General features: G+C 38.5%; 1 protein-coding gene across 11 annotated transcripts in view; it reads right to left on the reverse strand.

Annotated features, from left to right (window-relative positions):
* rbm19 (RNA binding motif protein 19) overlaps positions 1–17,585 on the reverse strand; it is a 276,899-nt gene that overhangs the window by 111,502 nt on the left and 147,812 nt on the right. The window contains exon 25 of one of the 11 annotated variants that reach the window (XR_005944826.1): positions 6,449–6,557. The exons of 9 other annotated variants lie outside the window; for them this stretch is intronic. Coding sequence is in view for 1 of the 2 variants with exons in the window: in XM_041202782.1 (XP_041058716.1) it covers positions 1,326–1,345 (20 nt within the window). In the remaining variant the exon portion in view is untranslated. Of the gene's footprint in view, positions 1–1,145; positions 1,346–6,448; positions 6,558–17,585 lie in introns of those variants that run through there. One more of the 11 variants, XM_041202782.1, reaches the window with a different exon arrangement.

Here is a 17,585-nt window from a genome sequence, read left to right on the forward strand (position 1 = left end):
ATGGTTCTTTTCACAGTTGGAAATCTTGGATCCAAGTGTGATCCCTGCCATAAACAGCACTGCTTAGTTAAGCATAAACAAAACAAACATTAATGAAGAGTGATCTTCCAGCTTGCGCAACATAATAAATAGGGTAAGGCTGTGCCTTCAATGCTGGAATATGCTTGCCATTTACTTAAGTTGAATTTCAGCACCACTAACCTAAACAAGTGTCTGTACTTATGGGGGACCTCCAGCTACAGTGTGGGGCTGTAATCAGATTCCAACACAATACTACAAACACTGTTTCCTTGTGGCTTTTTACAAAATTGAAATTGCCATTTCTCGTTCACCAATGTAACAAAAAATTACAATTAAAAAACATATACAATTGTTATCATGCAGTATTACAGGAACAAATGTAGATACACAAGAGCCGGCACACATTGCATGAAGGTCTCACTTTAGGAATACAGGTGTCCCCCAACAAAAATGCAACTCTCTTCATATTCAAACATCAATTGCAAATGGGGACACAGTGGTGTGGTGGTAATGTCCAGTGGCCCAGACTAATGCCCTAGGGTCATGGGTTCAAATTCCACCACAGCAAATTCAATTAATGAACTTGGAATATAAAACTTGTTGCAGTAATGGTGACTATGACAACTATCATCGACTACTGTAAAAAAAAATCCATCTGATCCACTAATGCTCTCTAGGTCTGATTATGACTGGTATGATTTACATTGACTTCAGACCCACAGCAATGTGCTTGACTCTTACCTGCCCTCTGAAATGGTTTAGCAAGCTACTTGCTTCAAGCACCAAAGAATATAAAAAAATCTTACTTGTAATAGATTCCACCCCATGGCTTAAATTTGTCTGAAAATTATAATAGCCTTGCGCCCTGGTAAAGAAAAAAGTGTGTTTGATTGATAAACACTACATAGATAAACGACTTTGAACAATAGCAATTAAGAAGTTTGCTTTTTATATGTTGGAATCCCAGTACTATCCGGTTTTCCGTGGTGCACAAGAAAGCTCTTTCCCACCCTCTCCCCCCTTTAACAAAGCAGCAAATGTTAAGATGATGGTCATAAAATTATACAATTGATGGGGATATCCATGATAGACAATTCAAGGGAGAATATTGTTAATTCCATCCACCTCCAACTCCTCTCCACTGTTGTCCAGCTAGATGGGAATGCTTTCACTTAGTTCCATTCTTCGCTATCTAATCGTAGTCAAAAATCACTTGCAATGTCTTTGCTTCCTGCTCCCACACCATTGCCTCTGGTGTGCCACAAGAAATTATTTTTGGCTCGCTCTTATTTTTCGTCTCTGTGTTACCCCTCAGCGCCATTATCTGAAAGCACAATGTTAGTTTTCACATATTGCTCATGGCACTCAGCTCTACCTCAGCACTTTTCTTGACTGTTGACTTGAACTCCACTGTTGTTAACTTATCAGACTGCTTTTATGACATCCAGTACTGGGTGAGCAAAAATTTCCTCCAGTTAAACACTGAGGAGATTGAAGTCATTCTTCTGTCCCATTCCAAATACTATTCCCTCGCTACTGATTCCATCCTTCTCCTTGGCAGCAGTCTGAGATTAAACCAACCTGTTAGCAACTTGGTGTCACATTTGACCCAGAGATGAGCTTTTGACCTCTTATTCACATCATCATCAAACGTGGCTATTTCCACTTCTGTAACATCACCCAACTTTGCCCATGTCTCAATTTGCTGAAACTCTCATTCATGCCTTACTTCTAGACTTGACTACTCCAATACAACCCTGGGTGGTCTCCCAAATTCTACCCTCTGTAAACTTGAGGTCATCCAAAACTCTGCTGCCTATGTCTTAACTCGCATAAAGTACGAATCTTCTAACACTGTGTTCACTGACCTACACTAGCTCCTGGTAAAGTGACATCTTGATTTAAAAATTCTCATTCTTGTTTTCAAGTCCCTCCCAAGAGTGGAAAATCTATAATTGCACATTCAGGCACAAAACCAAAGAAGATGTCACATTTTATCATACATCAGGTTTTATAATATACAAGTTATCTTCCCTTACATTATTTTCATGCTTGTGCATTGTTTAAAAAGGAGTTTACCTGGATCTCTGTTGACAAGGGTTACTGCAAGGTATAAATATTAATAATTGACTGCTTCCAGGAAAGGTAAAGCTTAATTTACATAAAGTAAGGGCAAGGTGATGTGAAAGAGCAGCCCATGATAGAGAACCTAATCCTTAGATTTTCAACCATGTCAGTTTAATGAACCAAAAGGTCTTTACTTGTTCTAGACCATGCTTTCAAAAAGATTGGATGTCATATATGAAGCAGTTGTTGGTAAAGGTTAATCAATGTTACAATGGGCAGCTATTGTCTTGAGGTTCAAAATTACAAGATATTAACCATATTTAGTTCATGTTGGGTATCATTTTCAGGGACTGTCTGGAGAAAAATGTCTCTTGAAAATTACTAAGACACTGCTGAATGACAAGTGTTGCCATGCATTGTGCTATGCCCCTGGACTTTCAACTTATGCTTTAAATAATAAATATCAAAGCATGAAGGTGACTGCAAATGAAACCACATCTACATCTCTATTTATAGCTAAACTGGTGCAACTTTGCAAATCAAGCAAAATAACTAAGTGCTGCACAGAAGATAAACAACAAAATGACTTGCAATCTAGTACAAGTATTCACGAAATTCCACTTTTGTAAAACAGAATCCTTTTTTAGTTACAGGTCATGCTGAAACTAAACAAAATAAGTACAACAGTAGCCAAATATTACTTTGAAACACAAAGCAAGTATTAATTAGCCTTAACAAAAATAGCTGTAATTTTCAATATGATTGAAACATCAGCTCACTACATTGTCACTATTTGACCTCAAATTAATCACACTGTTAAAATACATTCAAGGTAATTTAACTCTCCATTTTCAAAAGGTAATCATGTTAATTCCATGCTCTTATGAAGATTACCTCTAACATTGCAGCTCCTTCCAACATATATTGTGTGGTTATTTGTAAGATATCATTCACACATTGATCCAAGGTCATCAACTTTTTTGGTAAAGCAAATGAAACTTGGAGGGTAGGGGTATGCGAAGGAAAAGGAAATTACTTGGCAATTCAAATATCTGCATAGAACTAGCAGAAAATCTGTCAGAAATGGAAACTCAATTCTTCCTCCAGGTGCCAAAAAAATCATGAGTTATTATTGTTAGACAGGAACCTTCTCATTGGAAATGGAAATTGGATTTTATTTTTGGTTACATTGCAGGATCACAAAAATTATTGCAAATGTTTAAATAATTTCTGAATCAATACTATCAGATAGTGTAACTGTGCTTTGTGGAAATTATCTACACAGAAGTGTAAAGAGCATTCACAGCATTAGGAGTTAGAACCATGAAAGGATAAAAAAAAGTTGATAAAGATCAAGTCCTGTTTGCAAAAAAACTCTCCAACCAGGCAAAGCTGAAAACTCACTATCCTAAATATGATTATGGTTGGCTCCAAAGCAGAACTGCCCATAAGATGTTTAGGACTAGGGACTACAAAAAAAATGCAAAGTGCATGACTGATCCATGTTTTAAACCATATTAAGCACCGTGGGGCATTTTTCTACACTAAAGTTGTTATATAAACATTAATTCTTGGTGTAAAAATCTCCATTTTTGCAAAACTTCAAGCAATTTATCCTTCAGTTTTTGTGCCTGTATTTTCTTCTCTTCCACACCTTCTGAACTACTTTATTATTCTTCCCATTCAAGTTACATCTGCTAAACTGCAGAATAATTAATTTGAATGCCCAGTGTACTATATCATCTCTTTCATTAAACAGTGGAATCATTGTAAAGACCTCACTGTTCCTGAATAAATACAAGTCATAAATAGGTAAGTAATTGATACAATTTTACTATTTGAAATTGCTACTGCTTATAAAATGAGTAAAAACAATATTAAAATGCTTCATGTTTCACAGTGTTTTAGATTACATGGCTGTAACTAAAAAGCAATTGAAACCCTGCGGGCAACGCATTTTATTTTCTCCGTTTGGGGCCTCATCAAGTGTTGCTGTTAATACAGTTCTCCAGATGAAAGTAATACACATCATCAGATCAACAGTGCATCAGATTTGCTGTTGGCAAAATAACCTAGTGAGAACTCATTTCTCTCTGGTCAGGGTACTGTGAATTGCAAAATATTAATAAGCAAGAAATGGAGCTTCATTTTTTTCCAGGTGAAAACACCAAGGGGAGGAAAAAAAGATTCAAAAATTACACACTTTTCATTTTAAAATTAATTTATAAATATACAATAATTGTTCTATAAGGTAATTCTCTGGGCACTTACAACGTGTTGTAAAGGTTAGTAATTGGAATCTAAAAAGAAAAATGTTATCATTTTAAAATATCTCAACCAAAAAGCTCTAAATCAACGTTGAATGACAACACAAATATGTTTAATCAATTAATGCTGAAAAATCAAATTAATTAGGTCAAAACACACCCCTTACAATTCTTCCATTTTAAATTTGTTAATTAATAAAATATTCTTTTGCAAAGAAAACAATCCTAAAAATGCAGAACTGCACTGAATGGTGGAGGTCAATATCATGCAACAGACTCCATGAACATGTTAAAGCAGGCAGAGGTGAGGTAAGCCATCCTGTAACTTGCCACCAAAAAAGGTCATACTTTCTAGCATTACTATGTGTATTAATCAGCAGCTATTCAATGAAGCTTCACATGCAAATATTTCAGGTGACTAAGCTGCAATCCCACCCATGCCACACCAATACTTGAATTTAAGTCTATAAATAACTGAAAGTATCTGCAGCACTGTTTCACTACTGTTTGCCATGACAATCACGCTCACTTACAGCACTTATCAGACAGGTTTATCACTTGCACCGCAAGTGAAAAGTAGCGATGAAAAAAATCAGAACAATTCGCCTGAGGAGTACACATCAAACAGAATTTTTGTTCAGAAAATAAATAGCTGGTTCTTAATCATTTTTGAAGGAATTAAAAAAAAACTTGTGTATTCAAAAACTGCAACTGTCTGATTATGAGCCTGCCAAAGGGGTTGAAATCCCTGAATTGTGTGTGCAATATATGAGCATTCTGTTTTCTAGGACTGAATGGAGCACTCAGATTACACAATATTTGTGCCGACTTATCAAAGGTTTAACTGCCCCTCTGAAGTTTAATTTTCTGCCAATTATTATTTACACCCTCCCAATACATCGGTAGACAGAAATGAACATTATCAGCAACAGTTTTACGAAAATGGGGCCTTAAGTCAACAAAGTGCCATGAAATTGAATTCTCTTTTATAGGGCATCTGAACAGGAAACATGTGGGCTAGATAATGCTGATCCCAAAAGAGTTATTGAAATTTTATTTGACATGCAGATCAGCAGTTATCAAATGCTATTGTGGACATTAAATATGGGGAAATTGAAAGCAATTCTGAGATTATCCTCAAAAATAGCTGTTACACAAACCTTGGAAAGTAAGCAAAGCTTTAAAAACACTGGCTCACAGGCAGTCTGGAGTCCTTTCCTGGAAACCTATACAACATAAGTACATAGGAAATAGGAGCAGGAATAGATCCTATAGACCCTCCGAGATTCGGCCCCATTCAATAAGATCCTGGCTGACTTTTCTACCATAACTCTTTTTTTCTGCTCTATCCCTTGATTTCCTCAATAATCCAGACACCTCAAATTCAAACCAATGAGAAAGCAGTGAGCCAACTCAAGGCACTATTGGCTCTCCTAAGGCTTCACAAAGGGCTGTGATCCAATCTCATAAGATCTTTCCCTACATGTAGCGAACTTGGGAATCACCGCAACCTTTTGCAACACATGAGAAAAGCCATGGGAAATCCAAACTTCCTATTCAATTTTTAAAAATGTTATTTTCATTCAGAAAACATATAGTTAATATGTGAAGATGTAGTACAGTTGTATTATACGAACCTCCTAACACTGATCCAGCAAAAACCAAAGAACTGTTATCAAATTATCTTGACCCTCCCAAAGAATGTGTTGTTCTGAGTGCATGCACATTCATAGTCAAGCTCAGTGTGCCTACTTGAGCACTGTAGGACAAAATTTGACTGATTTCACAAATAAAACAGATCATTCTTCTGAATGGTTTTATAAGAATTGAAAATGTAAAATTTAAATTTCCCAGCACTTCTCAAGATGTATTAAAAAATTTGATCTTTACTAGTTAAACTATTTTATTTGCCAATCCATGGCCTTCTCTTCTGGAGGATTGGTATTTATGATTAGGTATGGTTTCGTGGGCAGCCGCTGTCTTCCAGCGCCTCAGCCAACTGATTTTCCTCACGAACGAGCTTAACGGTGTTAGTAGACTGCTTGATAAGCAGGACATCTCAACTCAATTCCTTCCTCAATTAACATACTCACATGGCTTTCTAGCAAGCGCGGACACAGAAGTTAACTAAGTCACTGGAGGTTGCATCACCACTCAATTCAACACACTTTTCAAGTGGTTGTGTAACTCCTCAGTCTTCACCTACAACATTCAGGATTTAAAAAATTTACATTTGTCATTAGTTTCTCATTTACCTTGTCTTCTTTTTCAACCTTGACTGTGTTCTGCACTGCAGGCTTTGGTTTTCCAAACTAATAAAAACACTTAGTCCAAAATACCACCCTGACAACTGAATTCTTGACATCTTCCCGATTGTGGTGGAATGGGGGTGAGAAACATAGGCAGCTTAGGAACATATTGACCGGCTAACTAAAAGTCAAATGTAGAGTGAGTAATGGTGAAGAAAAAGATTGACAGAATTATTGGTTGAAAAGTACAGGGTATAATAGATGCTTACTCATGCATGCCTACAATTCTGTCCAAGCTTGTTTTTATGTTTATATGTGTAGTTCCAAAACCTCTGCAAAGCCTTTACTGGGAACAAATTAATTGTACAATCTACTGAAGAGTCGATGACACAACTTCCAGTTACTCAGCCACCTTCTGGATCGGCATCCGCATCACACTGATTTCTTGTATTGAACATAAGGTACCTGAATGCTATCTTTAGTTTAAAAGCTGACTGGATCCCATGTTTGTCTGTTCTCCTCTGTTGATCTGTGCATACCGAATGCCCTATCTGTCCCAAGTAACACTGAAGGCAGCCAAACTTGAAACTCTTTTATTCCAGTTTTAAGAATTAGTGTTAATGGTAGCCAGTACTGTGTCTCAAACATTTTCATTCTATTAATACTATAATACTAACACTCGCTGCACTTCACAAGTAATTCACAGTGTGAAACACTAGGATGTAAAGTCTGACACTAAGCAAACACAAATATTGTAAACAATACACTCAGTGTACATACACATATTATACATTAAAGAGTAGGGTTGTGAAAACCTATAACAACCTGTATTTATATAGTCATTTTTAAAATTCTTTCACAGAATGTAGGCATCACTGGCTAGGCCAGCATTTATTACCCATCCCTAATTGCCCTTGAGAAAGTGGTGGCGAGCCACCATCCTGAACCATTGCAGTCCAAGTTGTGTACGTACATCTGCAGAGCAGTCAGGAGTGGAGTTCCAGGATTTTGATCCAGTGATAGTGAAGGAATGGCAATATAATTCCAGGTCAGGGTGGTGAGCGGCTTGGAGGGGAACTTCCAGGTGTTGGTGTTCCCATGTATCTGCTGCCCTGTCCTTCTAGGAGGTAGCAGTCATAGGTTTGGAAGGTGCCCTCCAAGTAGCCTTGGTGAGTTCCTGCAGTGCACGCTGCTGCCACTGTGCATTGGTGGTGGAAGGAGTGAACGTTTGTGGATGGGGTGCCAATCAACCGTGCTGCTTTGTCCTGGATGTTTGGTGTCAAGCTTCTCGATTGTCGTTGGAACTGCACTCATCCAGGCAAGTGGGGAGTATTCCATCACACTGCTGACCTGCGCCTTGTAGATGGTGAACAGGCTTTGGGGAGTCAAGTGTTGAGTTACTCACCACAGGATTCCTAGCCTCTGACCTGCTCTTGTAGTCACAGTATTTATATAGCTAGTCCAGTTCAGTTTCTGGTCAATGGTAACCCCCAAGATGTTGATAGTGGGGGATTTCAGTGATGGTAATGCCATTGAATGTCAACCTAAGCCTGGATATTGTCCAGGTCTTCTTGCATTTGGACATGGACTGTTTCAATATCTGAGGAGTCTGGTGCTGAACATTGTGCAAACATCAGTGACCATCCCAATTTCTGACCTTATGATGGAAAGGAAGTCATTGATAAAGCAGCTGAAGTTGGTTGGGCTTAGGACGCTACCCTGAGGAACTCCAGCAGTGATGTCCTGGAACTGAGGTGATTGACCTCCAACAACCACAACCATCTTCCTTTGTGCTAGGTATGACTCCAACCAGTGGAGAGTTTTCCCCGATTCCCATTGGCTCTAGTTTTGCTAGGGCTCCTTGATGCCACACTCAGTCAAATGCTGTCTTGATGTCAAGGGTAGTCACTCTCACCTCACCAATGGAGTTCAGCTCTTTTGTCCATATTTGAACTACAGCTGTAATGAGGTTAGAAGCTGAGTGACTCTGGTGGAACCCAAACTGAGTGTCAGTGAGCAGTGCAATGTTAAGCAAGTGTCGCTTGATAGTACTGTTATGACCCCTTCCAGCACTTTACTGATGATAGAGAGTAGACTGATGGGGCAGTAATACGGCAGCTTGGATTTGTCCTGCCTTTTGTGTACAGGACATACCTGGTCAATTCTTCACATTGCCGGGTAAATGCAGTGTTGGAGCAATACTGGAAAAGCTTGGCTAGGAGTGTGGCAAGTTCTGGAGTACAAGTCTTCACTACTTGAGTCGTGGGGTTGGAAGGTGCTGTCGAAGGAACCTTGGTGAGTTGCTGAAGTGCATCTTATAGATGGGTCACAATGATGCCACTGTCCATCAGTGGTGGAGGGATTGAATGTTGGAGGTAGTGGATGAGATGCCACTCAAGCAGGCTGCTTTGTCCTGGATGGTATCGAGATTCTTAAGTGTTGTTGGAACTGCAGTCATCCAGGCAGGTGGAGAGTATTTCATCACACTCCTGACTTGTGCCTTGTAGATGGCAGACAGGCTTTGGGGAGTCAGGAGGTGAGTCACTCTCCACAGAATTCCCAACCTCTGACTTGCTCTTGATAGCCACAGTACTTATATGGCTGGTCCAGTTCGGTTTATGGCCAATGGTATCCCCCAGGATGTTGAAAGTGGGGGATTCAGCAACGGTAATGCCTACCTACTAACTTTTTACCCGACTAAAAAATTCCAAGGTACCTCGCAGGGTCATTATAAAACAAAATATGATACTGAGCCACAGGAGATATTATGGCAGATGACTAAAGCTTGGTCAAAAGGGAAAGTTTTAACAAGTGTCTTGAAAGAGAAAAGCGAGGTAGAGAGTCCACAAGGTTTAGGGAGAGAATTACAAAGCCCAGGCAGCTGAAGTCACAGCCACCAAACTGGAGCAATTAAAATCAGGGTGCTCAAGAGGCCAGAGTTATAGGAGAAAATTAGTGTGAGAGCTCCTGCAATCTCCTCCCTTGCCTCACATAGCAGCCTGGAATACATCTCATCTGGTCCTGGGGATTTGTGCATTTTGAAGCCCGCTAAAACTGCTAATACCTCCTCCCTTTCAATGCTAATTTGTTCAAGTGTATCACAGTCACCCTCCCCCACCTACATAGTCCTTCTCCATAGTGAACACAGATGAAAAGTAATCATTTAAAACCTCACCTACATCCTCCGGCTCCACGCACAGATTGCCACTTTGGTCCTAATGGGCCCTACTCTTTCCCTGGTTATCCTGTTGCCCTTAATATGTTTATAAAATATGTTTCTTCATGCCCCCTCTTCGTTCTCCTAATTGCTTTTTAAGTACCCTCTTAACACTTTCTATACTCCTCTAGGGCTTCCACTGTTTTCAGCCCTTGAATTTGCCATAAGCCTCCTTCCTTTCCCATATCCAATTCTCCAAATCCCTTGACATGCTGGGTTCCCTCGACTTGTTAGTCCCACCCTTCACCTTTACGGGAACATGTTGGCCCTGAACTCTCTCTATTTCCATTTTGAATGACTCCCACTGGTCTGAAGTAGAGTTTCCTACAAGTAGCTGCTCCCACTTTGCCAGATCCTGTCTTATCATATTGAAACCGGCCTTCCCCCCAATTCAGGAACTTTATTTCAGGCCCATCTTTGTTCTTTTCCATAACTACCTTAAATTTTGAAGTTATGGTCATTTTCCCTGAAATGCTCCCCTAATTACACTTCTACCACTAGCCCGGTTTCATGCCCTAAGTTTAGATCCAGTACCACCCCTTCCTTTTGTTAATGGGGAAGTCCTTACTTTTCACACATTACTTCCAAAAGTCTTCTTAGGATTTGGAAATCAGTGCAAGCAGGAATTAGTGAAAACTGCTAACTGAAGGAATGTTAGGAGTCAGTCTGACAAAACAGCTGTCAATGTCAACAAAAATGCCATCACGTCACATATGCTATGATGCAAGTGTAAGCAATTCTGAATAATCTCATCCCCAATATACACACAAATGCTGGAGTGACAAACACATGAACTATTACCCAAAACATCTTTGCACATATCTACAATAAAAATTGATATCCCACCGTTACTATAAACGCAGAAACAAATTGATTTGACTTACTGATTCTGTCAGCAAAACAATGATTAATAATAACTAGTGTTTATTTTGAAAACATAACTATATAAAGTCTCTAAGTTTCTCTCTGCCTGTCTCTCACCAACTAACACTTTGTCATTCATAGAACACAAAGGCAAAGCTGCAACAGGTGTACAATCAAAATGGTATTTCTTTTCTCAATCACTCTCACACAGCCTTTTAAAGAAAATTAAAATAAATTTTATCCCATTTGAGGAATCCTACTGCTAATTTATTGCACTGATCGTTAAATACATTAATAACATAGAGGCTGAAATTTGTCTCGCGCGGTGATGCAAAATGGGTAGAACCGACCAGTCGCTTGTTTAAACGCAGCGCACAATATTTAAATCCGTTGACTGTAATGGAATTGAGTACCAGGCGCTGCATACAATGGGCGGCTCATCTGACATCACCTGTTTTGTATCATCATCTGAGAAAAATTTCTACTCCATAATTTGTTACGGTAAATATTATGCATGTAGTTTTTCATTAGTGAAGTATAAATAATTGTAGTATTTGTGTGTGCGTCCTAGGGGAAGGTTCTCTTTTAACGTAAGAGAGACAAATAATTTAAGGTTAAGTTACAAAAATAAAACATGAAAATCCTTCAGACAGTTGGTGAGTTTTTAAACATTGGATGTAGCACCAAGCTTCACACAACAGAAGAATGAACTCGAGTATCCAATGTGAGGGTTTAATCTGCCTACTTTTCTGTCTACCCATTAGGTTGAAAATCAGGGAACCATTCGTTGAGTGTGCTAATCTTCTAGCATTCAACTTTTTGCTTTTTTAAAAAAAATCATTTCAGTAGATCCTCCTTACTGCATATAATGATGGAATTTCAGAAAATCCTAGTGGTTTCCCACTGGAAATTTTCTAGCCAACTTCAGTTCTTTTGATTCATGTTTTTCTATCTTATTATTGATTGACTTGAAATAGAACAAAGTGTGTGACCAATAGGAAGTTTGTAAAAGAGATCTAATGTATTAAGAATCAAGGCTAAATGTAGCCTTCAGATGAAGTGAAGAGGGCATGGATAATGAGATTACAGCACAGACAAATTCAGTCCCAAGTTTAAAGTCCTTATTTACATACAATACCTTCAATTTTATATTACTAGTCGACCTCAAATGGTAGTCAAGCCCAAATGTTGTTTTTAGGTCAAGCCGGGTAACAGAGTGGTGATTAATTAGACCAAGGCGTACATAAGGTAGAAATGGGGCATGGCTGCTGCTAATTGTCAATATACTTTATCCACAGCATCAATTATTACTCTTTTGTAAAACATCAAATCATCTTTAATGTGTTTTTAAACTTTGTAAATCTGTGTTACTACTGGAGGCATTAATACTGCCTTGAGGAATGGCATTATGTGGGTACAAATGGTAATGAAAAATGGCTATGTTGCAATTCAAATTAAAAAAAATAATGATTAACATATTATAAAGAAGGGGAAAATGGATTTTCTTATTTCCCATGCAAATATGCACAACTTTCTTCTCTCCTGCCTTTCTAACTTTTGTCAACCCATTCATTCCCACTTCCTTTTCAGTGCCTGGTTTTATCAAATCCTTATCCTGTGTCCTAATGCTGTGATCAATGCTGCTAGCAAAGCAGCCTCCACAATCATTTCCAGATTACACCTGGCAAGAACTACAGATGCCTGTTGGCAGCAAAGGACTGAAATGTTGGCAGCACACCATAAGAACAAGTCAATAGTAATTTAGCTTTGCCTTGAGGAAGTTTCCTCCTGGCAAGCATCTGATTCCCTGGTGTATGAAGCCTTGAATTAATATTGTTATGTAATACATAAAGGGCAAAATAAAAATACAGGAGTTTAACCAAAACAAGATTTTATTGTGAAATGCTATCTTGATCAGTATAATTTCCATATTTCATCAAGAATCATGCAAGTAGAATGTAGGCTACCAGTTCCCCTGTCTATTAAGTGACTAAGATTTTTGTCTCTATTATCCTAACGTTCAGAGAGTTGATCACTCTGCTTGATAAAGAACATCCTGACATTAATCCTATGTTTGCCTTTACCACTTTAAACATTTGTGCCTCCTTTTCTTATGGTCAAAATTTACCTAAACCTATAGTGTACTATCTCATATGTCCATAAGTCTCCCTCCTTTAAATTGGAACAGCCTATCTCTTGGCTTTTGGCATAATACTAATTCTACAGATCCATCCTGTAGCTCTTCTTTACAATGTCTACATGGCTGGGCTATCTCTTGTGTCTCAGTGGCTAAACTGGACACAATTGTGAATGCATAGTCTGACCAATTTACAGTTGCATGGCATCTTCTAACTTATGTTCTACCAAGCAATATAATTCCACTGGCTGCTTCCTAGTAACTGGTCTCTAAGTGCTGAGTCTACTCAAATGCTGAGATTTCTTTAAAATTCACCTGTAATTAGTTCTGCATATTCAGGGAAGACATGCCGCCCATTTATTTTCTGCAAACATGCAGTCCATAAACTTATCCATAAGCAATTCCGTCTATGCCTGTTCTGTCCACTTAGATATTTGGTTTGGCTCATTTGTGTATTAACAAACGCCTCACAGTTCAGTGTCAGAAAATGTGACCAATTTGTATTGAGCTTTTGAATCCAAATTGTTAATGTAAATTAAACAGAAATAAACATCACTGATTCTTTGAGCACATCACAGAGAACGTTTTCTTTACCTTAGTGTTACCTGCTTAGCAGGCACCTAATACTTCCAGTTGGTTAATTTCTTAACAACTTTCATGCTTTACCCGAAATTCCAACTGCTTTAACTTTACATGTTGGCCGCTCGTGCTAAACTCAAAGTTACTTTCTGGAAGACTAGACATACCACATAACTAAGCTTTCCACAGTCTACTTGGAATTGAGGGTATACATAATTCATGATCTTGCAGATTTCACAGAGACATGAAATACAAGATTGTCCATAAAATGATCAAAGTATTTTTCAAAACAAAGTGTGGATTACTAATAAAACATTTGTTTTAAAATCTCTGCATGCTCACTGTGATGCAAAAGCACTTTACTTTCTTCTTTACGTGATCATGTGATAATTAAATCCAATCATTTTCTCACTGACTTAGTGTGTGGATACTTTGAGAGATATACAATACAGGCGACATCAGTTTGATTGAAAACATTACATCAGTTTAGGCATTATTTAATATAACGTGAACATGATGGACAAATATAAAAGCAAAATACGTTTCAGCTCAGGACGGTGTGAAGCTGTTTATGACAGGAACCTTGCATGCAGATAGCAGCAAACTGTTTTGTTCTGCTTGCAATATAACTGTAGGTTTTTTTTTTAAGAAAAAGCTCCACCGATTGCCATGTTGCTTCAGAATCGCGGATTAGATATAAATAGACTGCAGAAGTTACTGCTCAAAACAAAAAGCAAGTGACAGTGACCGCAATGGTTTAAGGGAACAACTGTTGTCCATATTGTATAAGTACAGTGTGAATAGTCACAAATTGTCCTATTTATGCCATGATAGACGTGCGAAGAGTGTTTAATTTCACTGTGGCTCAGGTTGACCCCTGCTTGAGATGTAATTTGCTAAAATGTTAAGTTGCTTTGTCAGGCAAGATCTTCTCATTCTGAAACCACATAGAGCTGATATTTACCAGACTGTCATGAAGGCAATCATCCAAGTTTGCTCTTCATATTAAATTCTATTATTTTATTGTTAACAATTCATTCTCCATGGCACAGCACAGAAGCAGAAAGAACAGAAATAGATGAGTAAGCAAACAAAATACTGTAAAAAAAAACTATAATCATTTTACTGATGCATAGTTCCACATGTCCAGAGGCAGGTTTTACATGGGTGTGGCTATTTTATTTCACTGTACATTTGTTTCTTCTGCCAGAGGCAGGAATATTTCTCTCTTTGCAGTTGGTTTTCCTATTCTATCGCTAAACTCTGCTGCTGCACTTGGTACTCAAGGCTGCTTCCTGCCAGATGCCTGAAGCTTGTCTCTGCATCCATATGAGACACCACTTGTTAACAGGGTCCAAACTGATTAGTGAAGCCAAAACCAAGTCACAGAGATTTTCTTTATTGAGAGAGTTTATTGACTTGTTCGGTCTCACAGCTCTCTTCCCACTCAACCCAGTGTCCCAGCTATCGCCTATTTATATTCAATTTTAATAATAAAACAAATAATCAGTAAAATAAACCAATAAAATGGGTGACAGCCATTGGTGGGGTACTCGCTCAAAGACAAGTTATGCTTGTTTCTCTTAACTTGAACAATGCAACTGGCATGACATTAATAAGCCTTAACAGTGTAATTGGCAAGACATTAACACAGCTGAGTATAAGACCTGAGGACTAAGACAAAACTCAGGGCAGGAGATGCAGTTCCTGGGAGTTAGATGCAAATTCCTGAAAAGACAATCAAGTTAATCATCTACCTGCAACATTGATAATCTGCAGACTTGTGATAAGATTCAGGCTGACTGCTCGGTGAGACTCAGGCCAATAGTGGGGCTGGATCCAGCCTACTGTAGGTTGACCCTTGTTTCCCTGTCTGCTTTCCAGTTATGCTCCATTGTTGCTGACAGGAACTCAACCAGTCAGCTCACCATCTAGCAGATGATCATGATCAGGCATTTACCTACATATAAAAAAACTTAATCAGGCCAGGCTGGACTATATATTCAAAAATACAGTAACCCAACTGCACAATTGGATCCAGCTACAAGGCAAAGGCACAGGGATAAAACATATAAGAAATGAAGCTGCAGCCAAGGAGGAAAAGTAGAGCTTCAAGACCTATCACTGAACAGCAATAGTAGAATGTTTCTTTTAAATGAAATAAATGGTCAACTTCAATGTTTTATATGGTAACAAAGCTCTTTTAGACTGAGTTTATATGGTGATAAAGTTATCTGGATTCAAAATAAAATGACTGGAATCACAAAAAAAATGGTAAATACAAATTGTTGAGATTGCAACCTTTAAAGTGATTGTACTTGTATGGGTTATTGACTAGTCTATATTTCACCAATTCTGTATAGTTAAGTTGTTTCGTTGAGCTAATAATAATGTACTACACTTCATCTTTTACTGCTCTGGACACAATTAAGGTGCAACATGGGAAATGTAAGCTTTTGAATTATACAAAGACTAATGAGTCTGTAGTTACATGGATCAATGTTGTCACCACTTTAGAACACAGCTTGTTTCCAATCCAAAAACATTTCCCCAGTATTCAAATCACTCATGATGACACTCAACAAATCTCACCCTATTTTTGTAACTTGGGACAAATACTGTCTGTTCCATGTTTTCGGGGCCCTTTGACCCTATCTAGAAGTTCCACCTCATTCCATCAAAGTTACTAAACTCACTTGGATTATACCTGGTAATCAAGGTCAGGCTATTAGAACATACTAAAGCGATTGCTTAAGATAATCATCTTATGATCCTCAAATTCAGCTCTGTGAGCATCTTTAAAGCTTCACAGCTCACAGGTCTCTTACTGCTTTAGCATTTTTTCTGTTAAGCTTTCTGACTATAGCCATGCTCATTTTCAGATTCCTCTTTTCCTTATCAGAAGTTCCATAATTTTTGTTTTAAAGATTTCTGCATTCATCCTAGCAACTACCATGTGGATTTCTGAGTCCTGAGCATTTCTCTGCCAAAACTACCCATTACACTAGGATCAAACTGGAAACAAAAGATAACCTTTCTTTTCTCCATTTCCGATGATCTCCTTAAACTCCCTCCACACTCACTTCTAACAAATATGAGGTGCTCATGAATTTCTGTCACCAAGATACAGGCCATCTGCTCAGCTACTATTGTTGTTTCCCTGCCTTTGCCTTGTCCACCAAACCATTCATCCCAGTCATCAGCCTCCTGCAACCCCCATTCTCACTCCAGTGCCGAACTCTTGATATCTCTCCAATTTCTCTCCTCTGCTTGTCATGCTGTTATTGTGGGTTTTTTCTCAGAACTCGTTAGCTTCTTACTCTATAAGAGATCTTTCCAGAGGCAATGGTCTTTTGTTCAAAAACATTTATTTACATGCTAACTATTTACAAAGGTTAAATAAGACCAAGACACAGCTGGATGCTTCATCGCCTTTCATTGAGCGACATCACTGAGATATAAAACAAAAACAGAATTACCTGGAAAAACTCAGCAGGTCTGGCAGCATCGGCGGAGAAGAAAAGAGTTGACGTATCACTGTGATACGTCCTTATGCACATGCTCAGTAGCTATTATTAGAATTAACCCTTTACAGTCTTGATCATGAGAATCACCTCTTGCCCACCTGACCATTCTGAATAAATTACCAACTATCGAACTTCCCTTCTGGTCACACGTGAGCTGACATTGCAAGTGGTTCCCTCTTCTCAGGCATTGACCCCTTCCCTTTCAAAAATGTTGTCATGAACAGCTCCACTTTATTTGTTAAAAAATTTACTCTTCCAAACTACCACCCCATCACCAATCATCTTCTCTAAAGTGCCTGCACATATTTTTGTTTGCCAACATCTCCACGATCACTGTTTGAACTTCTCCAACATTGGGTTATCGGCCTTCCTACACAGCAAAATGACTTTTAACCAAGGTCCCAAAGAGCACTCTCGGTGAATATGTCCTTATTCATTATTCTTCGACAGATCTACAGCCTTTGACATAGTCAACGACATCAACACATTTATTCCATGATCCAACCTGGAGGGACTTCCTTTGCTTGATTCTATTCATATATAACCAAGAATTGCATGAACGTCAACAATGATAGCTGTTCCTCCTCCTCTATTATCTCTGACATATCCAAGGATCCATCCATGGCCTTCTCCTCTACATTTATGCTCCCTCTGGGC

This window comes from Carcharodon carcharias, chromosome 13 (assembly GCF_017639515.1).
Source record: "Carcharodon carcharias isolate sCarCar2 chromosome 13, sCarCar2.pri, whole genome shotgun sequence".
Classification (NCBI taxonomy): domain Eukaryota; kingdom Metazoa; phylum Chordata; class Chondrichthyes; order Lamniformes; family Lamnidae; genus Carcharodon; species Carcharodon carcharias.